The sequence below is a fragment of the Pithys albifrons genome, chromosome 3 (genome assembly GCF_047495875.1).
Source record: "Pithys albifrons albifrons isolate INPA30051 chromosome 3, PitAlb_v1, whole genome shotgun sequence".
NCBI classification, from domain to species: Eukaryota; Metazoa; Chordata; class Aves; order Passeriformes; family Thamnophilidae; genus Pithys; species Pithys albifrons.
Genome location: NC_092460.1, coordinates 61,268,606 through 61,291,143, shown reverse-complemented (window position 1 = coordinate 61,291,143; position 22,538 = coordinate 61,268,606). Strand labels below are relative to the sequence as shown.

The 22,538-nt window shown below is 35.5% G+C and overlaps 1 protein-coding gene across 3 annotated transcripts in view; it reads left to right on the top strand.

Moving 5' to 3' along the window:
- The window catches only part of PTPRQ (protein tyrosine phosphatase receptor type Q), a 132,018-nt gene that overhangs the window by 44,236 nt on the left and 65,244 nt on the right, over window positions 1–22,538 (top strand). For all 3 annotated transcript variants that reach the window (XM_071552159.1, XM_071552158.1, XM_071552160.1), the window contains exons 27-36: window positions 413–626; window positions 2,675–2,827; window positions 2,950–3,129; window positions 3,884–3,991; window positions 6,323–6,604; window positions 7,774–7,956; window positions 8,606–8,707; window positions 10,491–10,611; window positions 14,318–14,478; window positions 16,004–16,149. In XM_071552159.1, coding sequence (XP_071408260.1) covers window positions 413–626; window positions 2,675–2,827; window positions 2,950–3,129; window positions 3,884–3,991; window positions 6,323–6,604; window positions 7,774–7,956; window positions 8,606–8,707; window positions 10,491–10,611; window positions 14,318–14,478; window positions 16,004–16,149 — 1,650 coding nt within the window. The remainder of the gene's footprint in view (window positions 1–412; window positions 627–2,674; window positions 2,828–2,949; window positions 3,130–3,883; window positions 3,992–6,322; window positions 6,605–7,773; window positions 7,957–8,605; window positions 8,708–10,490; window positions 10,612–14,317; window positions 14,479–16,003; window positions 16,150–22,538) is intronic.

The following is a 22,538-nucleotide window of genomic DNA, read 5'->3' as shown; positions in this document are numbered from 1 at the left end:
CCTCTTTAAGAACATGCTTAGTACAAACAGAATCTCCCAAGCTCATATGTGTAGCTGTTTCATACAGCTCCAAGGATATAGCGTTAAAGTTAAAGGCCTTACTCTAAAATTGCCACCTTACTATAAAATCCATTTTTTAAGAAATTAAAAAAAGGTGGTGTTTGAATAAACAATAATCAGAAAAAAAGGTTGTATGTTACTCGTAGCTGAGCTTTTTTATGATTTTGATGAGATTATATTTTGCAAAGTTAATTGTCATAATGAAAGATAAGATTTGTATGCCAACTTTTATATAGCCTGCATATATACATGTACAAATATACAAGCACTATTTCTATTTTGTATATAAATTTATTTATTTAATTTAGTGATGGCAAGGTTTTTAATTTATTTTTGTATTTCTAACTTTTAGTATTTGATTGATTCTTTGGAACCATACACAATAAGTGAAAACATCAAACCTTCTTCTCCCACTTGGATTTCATTGGAAACAGCGAATGATTTATATGAAGGTTCAGCTGAAATGTTTTCCAGCATCCAGACAGCTTCCCCAGTAATATTTACAAGTGTATCTGGGGATAATTTGCCTGCTATAAACGGAGCTGCAGAATCACATTCTGCTTTGGGTAAGGTATTTTAGGGTATTTTTCTACCTGTTTCTTTGTTCTGTAGGACCCCCATCACTGTCCCAGATATGATCTTTAGCACATGGTTCAAGCAAATTATAAATGGGTCATTTGCTGGAGTCAGATTTTTTTACTACCAAATAACCTTCTGAAGCAAATGGGAATGCCACACAGGCAGGAACTAGCCCCTTGTCACCCAGCTGACCTTCCTCCTAGTGAAGGAAGCACCCGAGAGCCATCAGCCAAGCTGCATAGACAATCAGTTATTACAGTTGCCAAAGCAGGTGTGATTGTCAGGGATTAACATATCTCCAAGCCCTTCAGAGACCTTGATTTCTCTAAGCCTTTTGACTAATAGGTTTTCAAATGTCAGTGAAGGTAAATAGGTCAAAAAGTTACAACTTTGCTATATGGGTTACAAACAGGTGGAGATGACCCCATGACATGGTGATGTCATTAGTGAGTACACTTGTTCTGTATTATCAATGGACCACTGTTTCTTTACCAAGTATGGATATTTACAAATCATTAAGCAGGTCTTGTCTGACAGGCAGGGCTTTCAAATACCACTCTAAATTTTTACAGTGTTTTGAACAACGGGGAGAAAATAAAGTTGTTTTTTTTTTTTTTTAATTTGTTTGGTTTGATTTGGGTTCTTTTAATTAATTAAAGTCACTGAATTCCTCTATATACACCAGTATCAAAACCCAGAATTCAATCTGTTATTCTAAACTACACTTGGTATTTTCTGTACTGTGTTAATACTGACAAGTCTTCCTTGTGATACACAGAAAACATATAGTGTTTTAAATGCAATCTTCTTTTTATGACCTCATTCATCTTCAGATATTGATTTGTTAAAATATGTCTGTGTTGCTGAAAAATTGATTTCAGACTATGTCTTTTGTGATCTAGCATGAGTATTATTTTATAGGAGTTATTACAGTAGTTAAAACTTTTGATAGCCAAATTTTCAACAGGGTCTGCTGATTTTTCAATGCCTTCATCAATCTCCAAGCCTGATGCTCAGGCATAATGACTGCTTTCTAATAGATGATTTTGGCTAGCATGGTTGCATTGTGGCTGACTTTGAACTTTATTATAGATGCACCATAAGCTCTTTGTGGGCATGCATGACCTCTTTACTCTGCAGACTAAAGTAAACTAAAAATAAACGGCGGAGGAACTGGACTTCACACCAATCTATGAGATTCATAGTGAAGACATTTTATTACACAAAGCACACAGTTTATATAGGGTTAGGACTACAGCTTATTGGCTAAAAGAGTTACACACCACAACGCCAGATACTTCAATTGGTTAGGACCTATCTTTCACAAGTCCCATGTTTAAATTATTTCATCCTGGCTATTTTCGTGCACCTGCAGAGTCCTGTGAACTCCCACTATGTGAATTCTTGGGGAGTAAACCACCTCCCTACCAGCCAGCAGCAGCTGAGCTCCTTGCTGCTTCTGGCTGATAGCTAAGTCTCACAGGGTTTTTCTATAGATCTGAATTGCTCACTTTTGATTTTACTGTAACAACAGCAGACCACAACTTTTCTGCTAAAAATAAAAGTGTAAGGAAATGTGTGAAGGCAGCCTTTCCAAGTATAGTTCTTTTAGCACCCCTGGGAGAGCAAGGAAGAGGGAATCTGTCTTTCTCAATTAAAATACTTTAAAAACCCCCCAAAATTCCATCAATCTAGAAACCATGGTTCTGAAATCACTGGAGAGACGAGGCCAAATGTACCTTTTCCTAGTTTCTAAGGGATTTCTCACAAAACTCACAATACTACTTATTGCCCATTGATTCTTTCATCTAGGTCAATCTATCTATTGGAGATATGAAAATGGACCTATGATAGACTCTCCTTTGTGAAGTCAAGAGGTGGAACGTAGACTTTTCTTTACTTTTCTGTAATTGCCATGGAAGTTAATTAATTTACAATAAAATAATTCAATGTTGTCCTGCCAAACTGAGTTTAGAATGCATAAGAAAACAATGAATTTATGAGTAAGTAGCTATTTTTCTCTGTTTACTCACAGATAATCAGTATACCGTTGACATTTTGGGTGAAGAACTGTCATATGTCATAAAGGGCCTCGCACCTTTCACAGATTACACGATTAGTGTGTCTGCTTTCACTGCTGTTGGAGAAGGACCACCATCAGTTCTTACAGTCAGGACAAGTGAACAGGGTAAAGTGTTGCAACTCTGATATTATCAAAGTTAACAAACATGACTTCTTTCCCTGAGCATTTGATTTTTTTTTTTTAGTAGTTTATTTACTTACTATTACATTTTTATGTTTTTGTTTAAGTTCCAAGCTCAGTACAAAATATATCTTACAAGAATATTAGCTCCTCCTCTGTTTTGCTGCATTGGGATCCTCCAGCAAATCCTAATGGGAAAATCATTCATTATACTGTTTATGCAATGGAGCTGGATACAAAAAGAGAATTCCACACAACAACTTCAAACAACAGCTTATTTATGACAGGTACAGTGTAGTTTGATTAAAACAAGATGAAAATTTAAACTTGCAAATACAGTATGCCTAATTATTTTTTCAACATTATATAATGTAGCCATTTCCAAAGTAGATGTATCAAGTCTCATATAGTCACACACATCCACACACACACAACACAACTGTGTGTAGAACAAGGTTGGGACACTGCTGTCAGACCTGTCTACTGAGGATGAATATGTAGGTATTGTGAGATGGGAGAAGAGGGCTAGGTGAGAGAAGCAGTAATTTGTGAAATGGATTTCTCCTTGGAAATTTTGCCATCATTTTCTGTCCACATCGGATAATATTCCTAAATTGTCATTTATTTTTTAGACTTGAATTTTTTCACAGTACTTGTCTGACATTAATAATAATTTTCTTATTTTAAGATGATAATTTTTATAGTAATTGAGGTAAATCCATTCCTAATAGGTTTCAGGCATTTCTTTATGCTAATCAGAGTAATGCATATAAAATAAACCCACATATTTGGATGTACATATATGCAGCCTTTATTTTGACAAATAAATTCTTTAAGCTATTTACAGTGTTGAAGCTAGCTGACTTATTTCAAAATCTATGGATTTAACCAGATGCATATTTGGCTCTCCCCAAATAAATCATATTATATATATATTCTGTCTTCTGGATGGCATACATGTATCAAAACCTCTTAAAATTGCATCCAGTTTTATAGTCCTATAAGTAGCTATGTCTAAGGTTTTTTCCCTTATGTTTTCAGGTTTAAAAAAGTACACAAATTATAAAATGACAGTCGCAGCGTCTACTGCAATTGGAGAAAGTCCTTTGTCTGAAGAGAATGAAGTTTTCGTGAGAACCCCTGAGGATGGTAAATACATTGTTTGCAACGATGACTTGCTATCTGTACTGAAGTTTGCATTTTGTTCAAAAAGAAGACTGGGCAATTACATAAAGAGGGCAGAAAGTGTATAAATAAAATCAATGTTTGTTGAAATTATTAGTCTTCTATCAGTCAGTGACTTAATTCAGACCATTTTTAGGTAAGTTCTAGAAACAATACTGAAAGCTGCAGCAATCAACTAATTTCCGCTGTGATGGACAAATGGAAGGAAAGCTGCAGAGCTGAGGTTCCATCACTGAAAACATGTTCCTAGCACTCAACTAAACCATAATATTTATGACTTCATCTTATCTTCTTTTTATGTTATCTTGTGGAAATTAGCTTGGTTCTGAAGCATCTGGACATGACAGCTTTCAACTACTGAAAGATCATATTGCTATCTGTAAGCAGAGATGCACTGAATGCATGGGTTTGGGGCTTTATTAATTTTAAGACTGATCAATAGTTTTGATGTAGAGCTTAATGATACTTTATGAAGATTTCTGGATCTTTCTTTCTTGCTTGCAAGGCAGTCTCAAGCCATGAAGGCACTGGGACAATAGCTAGTTGTCATTGGCTTCTGCAAAGAAAACATGCGAATTTGATTTACAGAGTAGGGTCATGAGTGTTAATCTTTTCTCATTTGTATCAAGTTTGTATCTTCACCAGTTTCAGTGAAGTTATTTCCAGTTTTTACCACAGCATATACAAATGGTGACTGTCCAGTCATCATTTATCTCACTCATTGCCAAATATGGTATAATACAAGAAAACTAATTGAGTGCCAATAAAGGAAAGGAGGGGATTACAGAACTAAAAATCATGGGCAATGATGAAATTTAGGTGGTTTGAATAACCACAGAAAATATCAAATCAAACAGTGAAACTTTAAGTACTTACAAATATTTTTTAAAGTTGCATCCTTCTATGCTGTTAGTTTTGCAGAAGAAATGCATATCACAAGAACAAAAGATTACTTACCTAACTTCTTTTTCTCTGAAAGTTTACAATTCCTTGCCTTTGAGTGTTAAATAAGTTTTTCAAAGTAGAGTTTCAGGCCAACAGTTCACCCATTTGTAAGAGAGGTGTGTAGGGCTTGAGGAAACTAGTGAGAAAACCACATTTAATTATTTGTCTTGTCTGTCTTTAGTTGTCCTGAAGTAGTTCAGGCTGAGACTCATGTCTCCTAGCTTTTGCCAACCTAGGAATGACAGTTTGCTTGACTCTTGAAGACAGAGATACTTCCAAATAAAAGATTCACTGCAACTACCTTAGATAACCTGTGTTAGGATGGAAGGTTGCATTTAAATATTTTAGTATGCCAGATACATTACAAAATGCATTTCAATTAAAAATTAAGCTTCTTCACATGGGAAATATCTGTGTGGGCACTTTTGTCATCCAGAGAGGGGTGATCTGTTACACTTGACACTTTCTATTCATGTGCTCAGAAATGAGGAATGAAAGTGGTTTGTGGGACCTTCCAGACAAAAAATTTTATAATAAAATCTGGAATATTGTTATATAAGTATTTGTACGCAAACTGAATCCTATAATCCTGGGTTTGTAGTATTTTTATTTTTTAAAATGTTATAGACAGGTTATCTCAGGGGTGAAGTGATGGCACCTTCAAAGGAATCAAAATTGACATTCAGAGCTGATTTAATTCACAAGTGCAGCCCACTGACTCCTTCAACACTTCCATGCCTTATTAGCTCCGTGGAGTCACATGAACTCCTGCATTGCCAGTGCATTTAGCCAACACACTACCCCAGAGCTGGACTTGTTTTGTTCATGACCTTCACACCAGAGAATGCAAGATTTACACCAGGGTTACCGAAGGGAATTTAGTTACACTGCATACAGTTCCTTTTGTTGTTCAGTAGTTGACTGAGTGAAATGAGAAGCATTGTTTTTTATGAAGAAAGCAGTAAGAGGGCATTAATCTTAATTTAAAGAACTGAATATGAGAGAGACAATAAGAGGATTTGAAGGATCAATCTGCATGAGATTACTAAACAGAAGAAATTGTTTTCTCAATAACTGCAGTTTTAGACAGATTTAGAAGTGGGTGAGAAAAGAAATTCTAGAAAGGCTAAACTATCACGATGCAGAAAGACACTAAGTTTTATTAGTGGAAAAGAGGACATACCAAAATTAACTGAGATAAATAGTGATAAGTCTTTGAGGAGAGTGAGGGGGTGACTGCAGCCCTTTTTTACAGTTAACTAATTTAAATGTTAGGATCCAACAGGTTTATCCTATTAGTGCTATATTCAATTAATTGAAAGAGTTTTTTTCTTGATTTCTGTATTGCAGAACCAGACTCCCCACCTCAAAACACAGAAATAATAAATGTAACTGCAACAGAAATAAATCTGAGATGGTTACCCCCTGAGCAGCCTAATGGTCTCATAACTCACTATGAAGTTCTGTATAGTGACTCGAATGATTTTTTTATTAAAAATGCTTCAACTACAAGTATATCACTAAGTGAAATGAAGCCATATACTCTCTACAACATCTCTGTCAGGGCATTCACCAGACTTGGCCATGGGAATCAGTCATCTTTCCCACTTCTGGTCAGAACTTCTGAAACTGGTGAGTATATATTTTTTTAAATGAAAATTTTCCACAATTACCTGTTTTGTGATAATCCTTGATGCACAGGAGATAAGTTTAATTAATTTGAAAAGCATTTGTTTGCTTTTCAAATTGGTAAGTTTGAATCCTGTTCTTCTCTTTTACAAACAAAGCAAACCAGTAATGCCAGCTGCTGTGTAAGGGATGTGGAGCAAGAGCCAAGGGGGTCCCTGTGCCATTCAGCCGGAGTCCTCACTAGCCAGGACTTGTCTCACCAACGTGCTGTGAAGAGACCAGGGCAGGTTGGGGGGTGGTGGCCAGGCAGAGTCTGGAGCCCAGATTGCCAAACAATTCACACTGATGTGGCAGGTCTGAGGTCAAGCCAGGAAAGAAAGTCAGCAGGTGCAGTGGCACTAAGCAAGGCAGACACAGCTGAGCAGGTCTGTAGTGGTGAAATCAAGCTGAGACCAGGCTGCAATGTCAGTCTGCAGCTCAGGGACTTGATCAGCGAGTCCGTGGCCGAGCACAGCCATGGCAGCAATGAAGCAGGAGCTTTAGCTCAGGCAGCGGCAAAGCACAAGAGACCCTCTCAAAGCAGCTCCCAGAGGCCAGTGGTCAGCCCTGTCTGCAGCCTTCCTGCAGCATTGCCTGGGAGTATGCACACGCAAGCAGGAGGCAGCCTTCAGCTACACTGTTGCTTAGCCCTGAGCCCCAGCACCAAACCTCCCAGAGGGGGAACACTTTCATCTCTCTCTTTTTTTTTCATGCAAGTATGTATAGTGTTCACATATATGAGCCAAGGAGAAGAAGAAAAAAAAAGCAAGTTGCTGATGCAAAGTGCAAATTGTAGCAGCACAATGTGGAAAGTCTCCTAACAATCACTAACTTGAACAATTGCAGTGATAGTGTTAGAAGGAAAATTTGGTGTCGTGCTCCAGATTTTTTTAATCTGGCATATTAAGATGATTGCTATCAATTATTTTTTTAAATGACCTTGTTGTTACGGTGTGTGTCTGTCATGTGGTTTGATCTTCCAAATCAGCATCTTCTAAAATGTATTTTATAGAAAAAATAGGTTACAAATCCAAATGTTTACAATGTCTTTTGTTTAAACGAATTTACAGAAATTATTTGCAAATAATAAAACTAAGCACAACCTTCTATGAATATAAATTTTTTTCTTCTAGTTCCTGATTCTGCACCAGAAAATATAACCTATAGGAACATCTCATCCATGGAAATTGAATTATCATTTTTTCCACCATCCATTCCCAATGGAATTATACAGACCTACACAGTATATCTCAAGAGGACTAATGGGACCGAGCAAAAAGTGATAAACACTACTCTTCTGACATTACGTATCACAGGTCAGTATATAATGATCTGGAACTTATGGCAGCTGTAAATGGTTCTGAGAAGTGTTCAACAGACAGATGGAGATAAATTAGTTCTTGTCCTTATGTAAAGCGTTTTGCTCCCTGTCTGAGAAATAACCTGTTGTGTCCGGCCGTTATGTGGTGAAAGGGGCCATGAATGGTATAGAGTCTAACATATATCTCATTGTATTTTAGATGTTTAAGGTGCAAGGAACTTCAATAGATATCTTTGCAGATCTATCATTGTAACAAAGTAAATCCTCAAGTCACCTACATATCTTTCCGATCTTATTTGGATAAAAGTATTGGATAAAAAACTCTGGATTAAAAACTTCCCTTTCCACTCATCTTTGCATAGTTTTTTAAGTTCTGCCATTCTTGATGAGGCATGACAGAGCAGTTAATGCTGGAGCTCAATAGCTTAACCCCTACCTTTTCAGATTGCAGCCAAGGACAAACTGGAAAACATTCTAGGAATATGAAGTATAAACTGGCAAGTAGAGCTTTGCCCCTTCTTTTGCAAAATATTTTATGTTCACTTTCTTAATGCTTACTTCGGCCTCTAACAACACAAATCAGTGTGATAGGCCTAGTCACCATTTCAAAAATACTTATGGTTGAATTATTCTTTTTTGTTTAGATTTAAGTAAATACACAGAATATACTGTAGAAGTGTCTGCTAGTACCACAGTGGGGGAGGGCCTTCGTAGTTCACCTCTGCATATCCTAACTGATGAAGATGGTAAGTCAGAACAGAAGTTGCAACAGATCACTGTCTGCCTGTATTCTTAAATTGCTCTTACATTTTTCATGTCAGATACATTTAGGTTTTATGCATTTTGTGGCAGTTATGTCTCTCTATTGCTATCTTTATCTATCTACACATGAAGCTATTTTATCTATCATCTATCTATCTATCTATCTATCTATCTATCTATCTATCTATCTATCTATCTATTCAATTATCTTTCAATATATTTACCAGTACAAGCTATTTGAAATACCACAATTGTTCTTACCAATATCTTATGCATATGAAGAATCTTAATTTACTCATATTATTTTGTTCTAATATGCCACATGGTAGAATTAAATATTGTGTTTGGTTTTTAGACACATGAGAGCTAGGGAAAAGGAAACCACAAAGAGGCATCTCCAATGCTATTGATGATAATGGATAATTTCAAATCTTCAAGATGTTGATGAGCATTCACACTGTCAGGAAAAAAACCTTTGCTCAAGAGTTATGTAGAGCAATGTAGTTTCTATTCTTTAGCAAAAAAAAAAAAATTCTCTGAATAAGAGTTGTAGAATGAACTAAGCATGCCAGAAAGACATGACATCCACCATAGGACAGATCTTTTATTATATAGTCACTGAGGATAATATAACAAGTAAAACACTAAATACAGCTGTCAACATTTTTTGCTAGTAAATACAGACACTCACTGTTCACGAAAAACAAAAATTATTTTTTTCTTAAATGTAAAGAGTTACAAAACCTAGTGAAAGAAGGAACAAGAACTGGAAAACAACAATATTTGTAATACACCACATGTTTCTTATTCACAGGAACACAGTGTTCAGACCAAATGTTTCATAGATTTGCTAATAGTTATGCTCATATTCTTAATTTTCATGCATGACTACAGCTATGACCTGAATTTTTAGTGCATGATGCTCTTTGGTTTAATTTGAGAAAAACAAAAGTAATTCTACCACTACTTCATAGTGATAGCTATGTCTATGAATCAAAATGAAGAAAAATATTTATTTCTCAATTATACAGAGCAGTATCACTTATGTGTACATGGGTATGTTTTTCCTCAGCAAAACTAATAAAAACTTTAGAAGGAAATCGAACATAGTCTAACATTTTCATTTACTTATGATGTTTCCCTAGGGAGTCGTTACATGGTGTTATGCAGAGGCTGTCTTAAAATCAATCCTAAGGGTATCAGTGAATGCCTATCTTTTCATTTGCCCTTGTGATAAGTTAAATGTATGAATGTGGTCCTCATATGATGGAGTGAATAATTTTTACTGCTACCTATCCCACAATTTTATTATCTCTCAGTGACATGTTTATCCATTCTTCTACCCTTTGGTGCTTTGTGTAATTCTTTACAGCACTTCTTTTTCTTAAGGGGAACTATTATGCTATATTTTGCATGTGTTCATACCTATAAAACTCTTGCTTTTATTGGAATGGGGAAAAAATACAGCAAGGTACTTGGTCAGTAGGAGAATCACTGTGACCTACTCATTGCACTGTTTTCTCATGAAGTACTTTTTCCATTGAATCATAGAAACAGATGTTCTAACACCACCATGCAAAATCTTTTATCATCTGTCAGAAAAAGGAAAAGAAGCTGTGTCTTAACATTATCTGATGAATACTGTACAAATGTGGTGCAAAGTTCACTTTCCATCACAAATAATTAAAAACCTATTTAAGGATGCTGCATATCCCATTGATCTTAACTGTTTAACAAGATGTTGTATCCTGTTCTCTCATTTTATAGCTCCGAGTTCTCCTCCACAATCCCTCTCTGTGAAACAGTTGTTGGGTGTCACTGTGAAGTTGTCATGGAAACCTCCACTGGAGCCAAATGGAATTATCCTCTATTACACAGTTTATGTCTGGTGAGATTTTTCTGGAAGTAGTTCTGAGAATAAATATTAATCTGTAACCTATCAGGAATGTGAGGATTTTCTTACACAATGTGTTGATTACATGTTTTTAGAAAATGAATATTCATTCAGCACTTAAAATACTAGAGTTTTGTATATGCCAATTCAGAGCAGCCAAAAATTGGAGTATTAAGTGTTTTGTAAGCATTTTCCAAAGTTCATATTAGAGTAAATAAATTAAAATTTAAACTAGAGTATGTTGACTATTTTCATTATATTCTGTTTGTACCTACTGCCTTGCAAGGCACAAGCCCATGCTGAATTGTCAAAGAGATTTGAAATAGGATTAAAACAGAAAAGTATTGCCTCCTTTTATAGAAAATGTGTAAGAACCATATTCAGAGTCTTTGTATGTGCTATTAGTTATGTCTGCTGTTGTGTTTTGTATTTATTACAGTCATAGCAAATGAATATTTTGAATAGGTATTTGTCATTTGCTGGGGAATGTTTTCCATCTATCCTTTCTTTTTTCCTATTTTTCCCCTATCATCCCTCCTGTGACATTTTTTCACCTCTAAAAAGGAGTTTTGTCACTTAAAACTTGCTGCTTCTGTATACTCTATGCATAATATAGTTTGGTCTAGTGATGTGGCATCTCTTCAAAGATCCATCTCTAAGTTCCACTGGTAGTGAAAATGTCTTGTTCCTGATCACTTTGATGTATTTTGTTTATGCTGTACTATGTCATTGCCACTACTAAGGTGCAGGAAGCAAAAACTGAAGTGCACCTTATGAGATATGAACCAGATATGCAAATCCTGGTGATAAAGCAAACAGGAGGTAGTTTTTCTTTCCAGAAAAGTTAAATTTGTCTTCTCGTGTTACTTTTACTGTGCTGGAATGTCCGTTGTTCTTTAACCACAACCTCCATTAAATTAATGATGGTCCTCAAGCTAGAGAAGAGTTACTTCATGATAAAGGCTATGGTTTTAATACAAGCTTTGTTCAAAGACTTGATTGAGGTTATACAACTTTTCATTCTTATATTCCCTAATAACTTATTGCTTTTTTATTATGAGAAATGATTTAGCAATAATTTAAAAAAACCCCTCTAAATTAATCCATCTTTCTAAATATTTTATTAAGGAACCATGTGAGGTTTTGCATTAAGCTTTGTCCCTTTTACTTCCATATTCTCCTTGCTCTGTCTTATTTGTCCATACTGTGCCATATCTAAAATTAGAGAGGCATTAGGTATCATGTTAAGGCAAGGACATTGGAGAAAAACTCCTGTTGCCTTCAAAGGGGTCATAACTTCACTCCTTCCTTGAGGGGGAGGGAGGGGTGGAGGAAGGAGAGGAATTTTAAGTATTTAACAGAACTATCTATACAGTTTCATAAAATGCATTGCAGGGTGAGATTTGGCAAGGCAAACTGCTGTGCCAAATAGTTGCTGCTTTTGAGAGGTATTCAATGTATTTTGGCAAGATTGTTTACGCCAGTGCTTCTCAATAAAGCAGAATGATGGTTACTACAGAGGTTAAATAAGTGTCCCTTCACTTCACTTAAATATTGTGCTACAGTTTTAGAGAATTTCGTAATCTTTCTTTAGCTGATTTAGAACAAGAATCTACAAATACTAGAATAGAAAGGGTAATATCTGTAATGTTTTCAGTGGTTTATTTCATGGAATTTGTCACAGCAGAAGGTTTTTGGTGCTAGCAGGTAGGAAAGTAACTTTCTGTGTGCCTTGAGCCTACAAACTCATACTCCCTAAGTCTACAATTCTAGAGCACTAAAGACATGTTAACAAAACTACTGAGCTTGTATATAGCTGTTGTCTTTGGGCATTATCTTTTTCAGCAAATTTCTGTGAGATAATTATTGACTAGATCTACTTTGAGGTACAGATTTTTAAGAAAATATGGCACCTGTTTGGGAAAGTATGAAATTTCTTAGAACTTCTGTTTCCCATGTTTCTACAAGTTCTGATTTAAAACTTAGTGTTATTTTTCTTCAGTCAAATTCCTTGACTTAGCTTATTCTGCTAAGTACTTTCTTTCTCATTGACTGTGAAGACTGCACTTGCTTTGATTGGTGTTTTCTTATTTTTTATTGCAATCTCAGTTGTTTGTAAACAGAAAATGCACTTCTCTTGAAGCACCTCAAGCATTTGTTCTGCTTTCTATGTCTGGTTGTTGAAATGTTTTTTGGCAACTAAGATTTTGTAAGAATGCATTTACTCAGAGTAGAAATGTTTGCAGCTCTAAGCAGTGGATTTTCTTCTTAGTTGAATTATAACCAGATTTTTTTTCCATACTAAGAATATATTGGGCAAAGATCCAGGAAAGTATGTTTTTCTTTGTATAGAATTTGATAACTGCAGCTGCAACCTCTTGTATCTTTAATGACTATTAAAATGTCAGAAGTTTGGGAAAAATTTAAATTTTAACTTTCTCTGTTACCAAGAGTGTTTCCCATGTCAAAATCTGAAAGGGTTAGGGAGAATTTTTTTCATTCTCATACATTGTCTCATTCCAGTTATTTGTTAACATAACTTCATTTCAGATGTATTAGAGAGTGATCTTTGCTAATAATTTTGAATCACCCTTTCCATTTTTTTTTTAAGAGTTAGAACTCATTCTTGTTTGTGAAGAGCTCCTGGAGCAAGATATTTGGGTTTACTTATCAAATTATCATCCCTGTATGAAATACTATTAGAGACACAGAGCACCTACTCCTACAGAAATCTTTACAGGAATGGAATGTTAGATAGTGGGGGTTTTCCCTCCTACATTTTTCTTAAAAGATTACATTAACTTTATAGAACAGCAGAATTTTTGAACTCAAGTTAGTTATTTCTTGTATCTTATTTTACTTTCTGATAATCATTTCATACCTATGCTAATACCAGCGTTTTATTAATGTTACATCTCACAGTCTTTCTAGGCGGGTTTTGACCTTACTAGAGTTCCATTCTGATCCCCTGCTACATTCCATCAGAATTAACTCAGCACCAGCTAATTCCTGTTCCATATCATCTTCTATTATTCCATTTATAACTTCAGCCTTCTGACCAATTTCACAGAGTCACAGTAGGGCATGCTCCCTGCTATAATCTTTTTATATTTCGCTATTCCTGTCCAGGGAGACAGTTTAGTTATGCCCTACTGTGTCCTTCCCAAGGGTACCACAGAAACATTTCATAGCAGTTAATAGATGGAAATGCTCCTCCTTAATATTCCATAGAATCTTTGTCTTCACTGACATAATTTGCAATTGGGTTTCTGTGTGGGTTTTGGGTGTTTTTTAAAAAGCATGAAGAGCCCTATTGTGATGCAACAGTACAAAAGTGAACTTCTCAACATAAAAACACAAAAAGTGATCCTAATCCTTTTATAAAGCCTAATATATTTACATTTGCCACAATATTCATAGAATCATAGAATTAATTGGGTTGGAAAAGACCTCTGAGATCATCAAGTCCAACCCTTGATCCAACTCCAGTCCATTTACTAGATTTACTAAATCATGGCACTGAGTGCCACATCCAATCTGCATTTAAAATTCTCCAGGGATGGTGAATCCACCACCTCTCTGGGCAGGCCACTCCAATGCCTGATCACTCTCTCTGCATTTTTCAATTTTATAACATCACCATAATTGTATACATATGAAATGATGTATGTATATAATTAATAAAATATTTTTTCTTCAGGAATAAAATGTCAGAAAGAAGTGTTAATGTAACGGAAACATCCTTGGAGTTCACAGACCTAGAGTATAACTGTGAGTATAGTGCTTACCTGACAGCAAGTACAAGATTTGGAGATGGCAATATGAAAAGTGATACTATAACTTTCAGAACTTCTGAAGGAGGTAAGCTTAAATATAGTATGAACTTTTATTTTCATTCATCCCTAAATTTCCCTCAGCCTTATTTAAGTTAATAAAGCCACTGAAGTATAAGTGGCATTTGTCTTGCCAAAAAGAGACATTCTACCTGGCTCTGTGTCTACAAGTCTATGGCTCTACAAAATTATGATGGCCATTTCTGTACAAAACTTTACCTTCAAAACAGGAAAGATTAAAATAATTGAATTCTGAGTTTTGAAATGAATGAATGATTTTTGTAGTATGTTTTAATAGATCCTTACTTTAAGTTGCTGTGACGCAACTTCTGGTAGGGGAAAATACTGTTGAGCATCTTAAGTCTGAAATGTTTTCAATTTGAAAATGAAATCTGTAAGTGTACACTGGTTTGTTTATTCTATATTAATGATTTTATATTTCCAACATAGTAGATTTATTTTATAAATGATTGTACTATATACTGTGCTTTGAAAGTAATTCAGTTTAATTATAATTTCTGGTTTTCCCAACAATTATACTGCTATGAAGTGTTCCAAAATAGATAGTATGTGGGCATACTTCAGAATCACCTTCAGAATAGATAAGCCAATATCCACAACCACTGGCTGCATGAGCATCTGTGTAAGCCATCCCTCAAAAGACTGTCTAAATCATCAGGTTGTAGATATGCTCAGTCTTTGCTATTGAAGTTGGTATGGAAATATGAACTGATTTTATACGGCAGGATTTTTAGGAACTGATCCTGGGGGTTCTCCTCCAAAAAGTATTTTAGTATTCTTTCAAACTAGAACAGCACAAAGCGAGAGAGATACATAACTTAAAGTATTCAGTAATCTACTGTGTGTTCTGTAGAGCACTTTCTTGGGTGAGAAATATGGATTTAAATTCTCTTAAGCTGACTTAAGGAACTGACTTTGAGTCTCCTACACACTGCGTAACTGAGAAGAGCCACATGCTGCTGTTCTGAATAAAATAGGAGAAGAGGTTAATTTAAGAAGACTTACAGAGGCCTTCCTGCACATTTATTGGAATGAGAAAAGAGAGAAAAAGGGACATTATCATACTATCCAGGCTCACGTACCTGGTTTACTTACATGAGTTGGGAGCCTAAATTCTGTTTATAATCAGCAAAGAGAGAACAAGTTTTTTAATTTAGGTTTTGTGAAATAAACCCTTTCCCCCTCTATTACCTACAATTGGACTAGAAATATCTAAGTCAGCTTCCACGTCTGAAAATTAGATTTTCTATATATCAAAAGCAGTAAATACAGGACAAATTCTATAAGAAAACACTGTCTGTTTAAAAATGCAACTAAATATAAATATGTCTAGAAAAGTGTTTTAAAAATTAATTTACATATGCTATTTTATTTCATTATTTCCAAAAGCAGTTTTTATACCATAATCAGAAATACATTTAATTTGACATAAGATGCTGTCAAATCTGTAGTGGATGTTTCTCAGGTGCTAAAATGTAGAAAACCTTGAGGTACAAAATCTTTAGGTATGCTAAAATTAAATATTTTTTCAGCACCAAGTGATCCACCGAAAGATGTTGCATACAGAAACCTTACTTCTACATCAATAATGCTATTCTGGTCTCCTCCCCAAAAGCCTAATGGAAATATACTGTACTACTCAGTTTATTTCAAAAATAATTCAGGAATATTCACACAGGTAAGCTTATGTTTATATTCTTCTTTTGTAGGAATCAATGAAATGTTCTAATAATTCTTTAAAGATTAAATCAGTTTTATAGTTGTCAGTATATTTTTTCATATTTCCTTTATTATGATGTAGTTTTTTAACTTATAAAGACAGAAGAATGTTATGCTGTACATCTCATCAAGCATTCATATCAAGCATTAAAGCCAATAGATGCTATGTAATTCATTATGCAAAATTTAGATGCACATGTATATATGCACACATACATCTAATACATATGTACACTTAACACGTATAATGGGCAGACATAAGATCCATCACAGTCATGGCACACCCTTGTAAGTGTTGATTTTACGTTGATCTATCATTTTGATTAAATTTCTGTAACAGTTCTGGTTTTACTTTTTAATTCATGTTGGTCCAGAATCAAAAATAAGAAGGTAATGTGAAAGTAGGGAACATATTTTTATTTCACATTTTTCTTACTCTCAAGAGGAGATTACTGTCTAGTATATTGAAACAAAGATAGTGAGATTGTGATATCTCAAAAATATTGAGATTTTAAGTTAGAGCTTAAAAGAGAAATAAAATGCTATAAGTAATGTTCTGGTGATTCACACATTTCCAAGTAGGATTTTTTGTTCTTGTTACTTTAAATCTTATTTATGCAGCACACTTATTAATTGTATATGTAGATTTTATTTTCTGCTTTCTATGAATATACTACGGTACAAAAATATAAAAAGAGAAATAAGCTTCCTTTACAGGTTTTTGGTCATAAGGTTTACACATATGGAAGAAATGAAAGAAATATAAATTCCTTAAAAAACTTATGCATGAAAATAACCTCTACTGCATAACTTCATGCTCAAGATATATATAGGGAGAAGTATGCATGTGTCTGAGGATAATTAGAAAAAATAATCACAAATTTTACAAAGACTTGTGACTGAATAATTACTGACAGACTTCAGTGTATACAATTCTCTGACTTCTGAAGCTGTGTAGTTGCCAGACTCTGCACAGTTTCATATGCAAGCAGAACTGTGCCATGAATTCACATTCTGATGAGATTAAAATCAGGGCTACAGTTCAGAATGTAGACTCCGTTTGCACACACTGCTTTAGCAACAGCATTTTTCTTAACAAATCCTTGGAGAAACCTTTACATCCTTGAATTACCTGAACTCCCCTATCCTGTGAAGAATTTTTGCATTTATCTAAATCTTGGACATCTCAAGAGATTTTAGAGAAAGACTATGAACTTGGGCTATTCCTGTCTTTGGGAAAGTGGAACTTAAAGGTGAATGAGTAAGGCGAAACTGATACAATGAGAGCTAAAATCCCTCTGGATGTGCCCAGAACTCTGGAAATACAGGAGGAAGACAGGGAAGATGGAACACAGTAGTGTTGGCCCAGGAAGGTGAGGGTCCAGTTTCATTGTCATGTGATATAGTTGGGCAGGGAAAGGATGGTGGCACAAGTGGAAATTACTGCTTCTTTGGCATATGATATAGTGGATGGCAGAAAAGTGCTGACAGTAGCTCTATTTCTATGTGTGGAAACTACCATTTCATCTTTTCAGTTTTGACTTTTATTCCATCCTTCTGCCATCAAAAGATAGGTTTCAGCTGCTGTTGCATCTGTCGCTTACTGCCCATGGGATGTGATCATTAATCTCTCCAGTCATGATCGAATCTTAATCTGTCTGCTCCCCTTAACTTCTTCTGCCCTTCACATCCTGTCTGTTCACTGTTTGGCCTGACAGCTACCATTTCTACATTGCAGTCTTATTCTGTACCTTGGAATTCCTGTGGATGCAAGACAGATTTCAAACAGGTGGAAAAAGGCAACACATTTCTGTCTCTTTTTACAACAGAGAAATACACATGTGAATGTCAGTCTGATAGGTGTATATATATCATATGTACTTATATGACACATACAGACAGTTGTGAGCTGCATGAGTGTGTGCACACATGCAGCTTATAACCATCTGGAACTCAGAAGTATAGCCACGTAGTTGCAGGGTCTGTTGCTAGGGTATTCCACATCTTTGGAAAGAACTAATCCTCAGTTAGAACACTCTGCATCGAGGTCACCATTCTGCTTATGTTTATCCAAATTTTATTTTCAATTTGAGAAATTATCTGTGAGAATTGGAAAAGGAGATGATCTTTTTGCATTTCAGGGAACCCAAATGTCTCAGACTTGTTGTTGTAGGCAGCCAAGTCCTTCACCTGCTTCTTTTCCAGGACAAAATGTCAGAGGTCCAAGTCTTCAACCGTAGCTTCTAGATGCCTGAAAAAAACACCCTTGTTGAAGATTACCAAGCAAATCAACGCATTCCAATGGTGTCATAGTCTGAAGTAGATAAAACTGGTGCTATTATGTTGTCTCAGTTTCTCACTTATCACACATTCTCAAACTCCTCAGGCATATTAAAATGTATTTAATATAAATAACTGATTATTAATATGATAAATCCAGGAATTTAGTAGCTGCAGAGTGAAGCATATTGTTTAGGGAAAAAAAAACCCCAAACATAACAAAAGACCAGAGATGAAAAATGCAGTTCACTCCTTGATATGATGAAGGAACTTGCAGGAAAAGCAATTCTACTTTAAAAAGGAAAAAGTTATGTATATTCATAGGTCAGAAAATAATGTATAGTTTCTTTACTTCACAGATGTACATGAAAAATCACAATGCAGCTGTCCAGCCAGAAGGCCGGAGATGTTCAGACCTAAGATTCGGAGCCAGAATAGCAGAAGGAAATATTTAGCAATGGAGATTAGATTTGAGGATTTTTCGTAGATGAGTGGGCTGTTTCTATGGAGATACCAATAAGTTGTAGAGGAAAATGTATCAGAGAGGGAGGAATGAGTGGTAGCCAAGTAGAAGAAACCATTACATGCACAGGTTCAGCTTTATCTTTCATCCTCTGCTGACATAGGTCTCGGGAAAATGCTACTTTTTGGTATATGTTTAGTACTCTGTCCCAGGGCAGTAAAGATATGAAATGTATGCTGACAAAGAATACTTCCTGCACAGATGACATGACATTGTACCTCTTTTTCACATCACTTCTCTGTGACACTGCTGGATTCCTACAATTAGAGCTGCCATTGTTTGCAATAGCAGCTTTGCAAGTTTTACTCCACAATGCCTTGCCTGGTGCTTGACGCAGTCACACAGACCATACTCCCAGTCTTATTGAGAAAGAAGTCAAAGAATCTATGGAAGTAACTGTCTCACAGCTAAAAACTGATCTATAAAAGATATTGACTTGAATAAACTGTTTCATTCAATTTCTATATACTTGTGTTTTGATTAGTAAGAAAGTGGGGAAGGTGCTAATTACCAATATAAATTTATGTTTGGATAAAGTTCCCTGGTGTAGGAATTTCAATGCATAGGACAACTGTCATGCTCTGCCAGGAGCTAAGTACTGACAAAAATCTACAATCCTTCTATGCAACTGAACATCATGATGACCCCAAACCATCCAACCTATACTTCAAGACAATTGATGTGACCATGACTGGGTACAGTTCAGACTGAAATTCAACTTGGATTACCCTTGAGATGCAGACAATGTGCTATATTAATTTAACAATCAAACATTTTTTCACCAGTATGATGAAAATAGGGATAAAAAGGGGAAATTCCCTAAAATACATTGCAATTTTTTAAACACGTTATTTTAGAATCATACAATGCACAAAAAGGAACTATCTTCACTTATTTTGGTACTGCAGAAGTGTCATTATGCTTCTTGAGGGATGGCTTGGATTAACCCTCACAGTGTCACCCTGTCACCTGATTGCCAGAGTCAAGTATGTGATCCTCTGACTCAAAACAAGAGTGCAGTACAATGAACTAAACAAGAAAGCAGAACAGGGGGAAAAGGTTAAGAGTGAAGAAGAGCAGCACTGCATTTTCTGCATACAACTAATTACTACTTTATGCCACTGGAAATATCTGCTGCTTCCTGAAGAATATACTACTTTCTGCTGACACTTTCATGGCCTCTGTGTATTGCTTACATTTAGCTGCTTTTAATAATCTGATACTTTGCTATGTCAAAACTTCTTTCATGTATGGATGAAGAAAGGGACAGAAGGAAGAATTTCTTCAGCCGTAGCCAAAGATCCTAAGCTGTTTGCTTTCATCTGCAGGCACAGTTAATTGTAAAACTTCCCATAGTGTTCTGTCCCCAGGGTACAATTAGTAGAAGTTTTGTCTTTTCTCAGTTTGTACCCACACAGTCCTTCCTGCTCACTGTTACTCCTAATTATGTGTTCTTTTTTTTTTCCCTAATACTTTGTCATATCAGAAGTTTGAGATACTCCCCATTCCTTGGGCTTTTCATAGTAAAGGGACTACCTCTTAAAATAGTTTTTATTGAACCAACAAAACCCTGTTATTACAGTGCTCACACTGGTTCACTGAGTCCTTAACTGCCAGACAGCTGGCTAAATTGTAAAGGTATGCTTTTAAATTAAGAGTTGAATTTTCAGCTGTTCATACCAATAAACTCCTGTTAAATCTAGAATCAAAACCTGGTGTGGTACCCTGGCCATTTTTACCTTAAAAACTCAGATAATTATTTAAGATCTTACAAAAAAATCTGATTGTTAAATATTGTTATTATAAATTATTATTTCTGATTGCAATATCTAATAATAATAACAGAATGGTACTAGAATGCTTCTTCTTGGCCAGATGGTATTTTTTGTTATACTGTGCTTAAGCATCAGAAAGTTTAATTAAATACCTTAGAATTCTATCCTCTGTTTCCTGTATCTGTAAGTGTAATGCAAAGCTCTTGACAGCCTTTTCCAGTTAGTTATGAAGATAGTGAGATCCAAACTACTTTTAAAAGAAAGTTATATATTAGGGGGAATGTTTTTGTAATTTGACTGATATTGACTTTACCTAATCTTTCAGGAAAAACTAACAGCACGCTTTTAAGTCAGTTAATAAGAGTGGATATAGAAATTATACTGGCAATTCATGCAGCATTTCGTTCTGCATTCAAACCAAAGATTTGCATTTTCACTGGCAAACAAACTGTATATTTGTTTATGTTATCTAAGTACTAGTGACTGGAGGCAAAACTGCATCTTCATACATTGGTATAAAAATCTCTGAATGAGAGTGTCACCAGTTGTTTTCTGCAAAAATAAATTGATCTTGCCTGTACAAAAAACTGGTGAAGTGTTGCATTAGATATATAAATTGAGGCATAGTGGGGACAGACATCAAGGCTGGATATTGGACTTACAGTTTGCATGTATTGACTCAGCTGTGTGGCAGAGCATATCACAGTGACTTCTTAAGTAGGAACTTTCTTAATGAGAAATGTAACCCATTTTTTTAGCATGTGGTTTTAGCATTCCTGGGTTCTTATGCAGTATTTCTGAATTCAAGTAAATATTACTGTTGCCTTTCTCCTGCTTTAATAAGTCTTCTCTCACAGTCTCACTTTTTTAGAAAACCATTTAATTGAAAGACATCTTTGATTTTTAAAAGGTGGAGTGTGTGGATAAGATCTAACACCAAAAATAGGGAGCAGGCAAAGTAACTTGAATGTGTACTAGGGAATTCACCACGGGGTGGAGTGAAATCCAGCTCCCCCTGGAAATGCTTCTATGTAGAAAAATTAGGACCTCTTTGGTGTTGAGGACTGCTGTCCATGCCATCTGCTCAACAAGGTCGTGTGTCTGCCACAGAGGAATGATGCTGACTCTTTGAATTGGGAGCAAAAATTTTGCTTCCTACTCAGGGCTGGAGCTGAATATGCTCATGGGTTACATAGCCTCTCAACGATATTCTAATTGTGAACCAAACTGTGCCAAGGTCTCATAAAGAGATGGGTGACTTAAGACATTCAGTGTTGTGATATAGCTGAACTTACCTAAATAATCTGATTTATATTGTTGATTTTCAAAAGTGGTTGATTCTGAACAGGAGCACTCTTAGAGGGGCTGATCTAAAGCACTAACCTGCTGCTACAGTCACAGTTTTAGTGATTTTTTTTTAATATCATTCAAAAGAAAGTGGGATCAGATTCTGGTGCAATCCTTTCATTAGCAAGTAATGAACAAAGAAAAGAAATTCAGTTAATGTCTTCAGTTTAACATGGTCCACTGGGTATAAACATTTGCATGAGAGATAATGATTTTTTTGGAAGGGACAACTAATGAAAGGAACAGTTTATCAAGTGGTGCAGTGAGATCTCTGCAACTGGAAATTTTAATTTCAAAATCTACTCTCCTAAAAATAGAACAAAGTGAGAAAAGTCCTTTGATCTGCCTCATGGTGATCAGGCAAGGCAGTAACAGGTGATCATGTAATCTATGAGCAATTAATAGATGCTACACTTTTTTTGT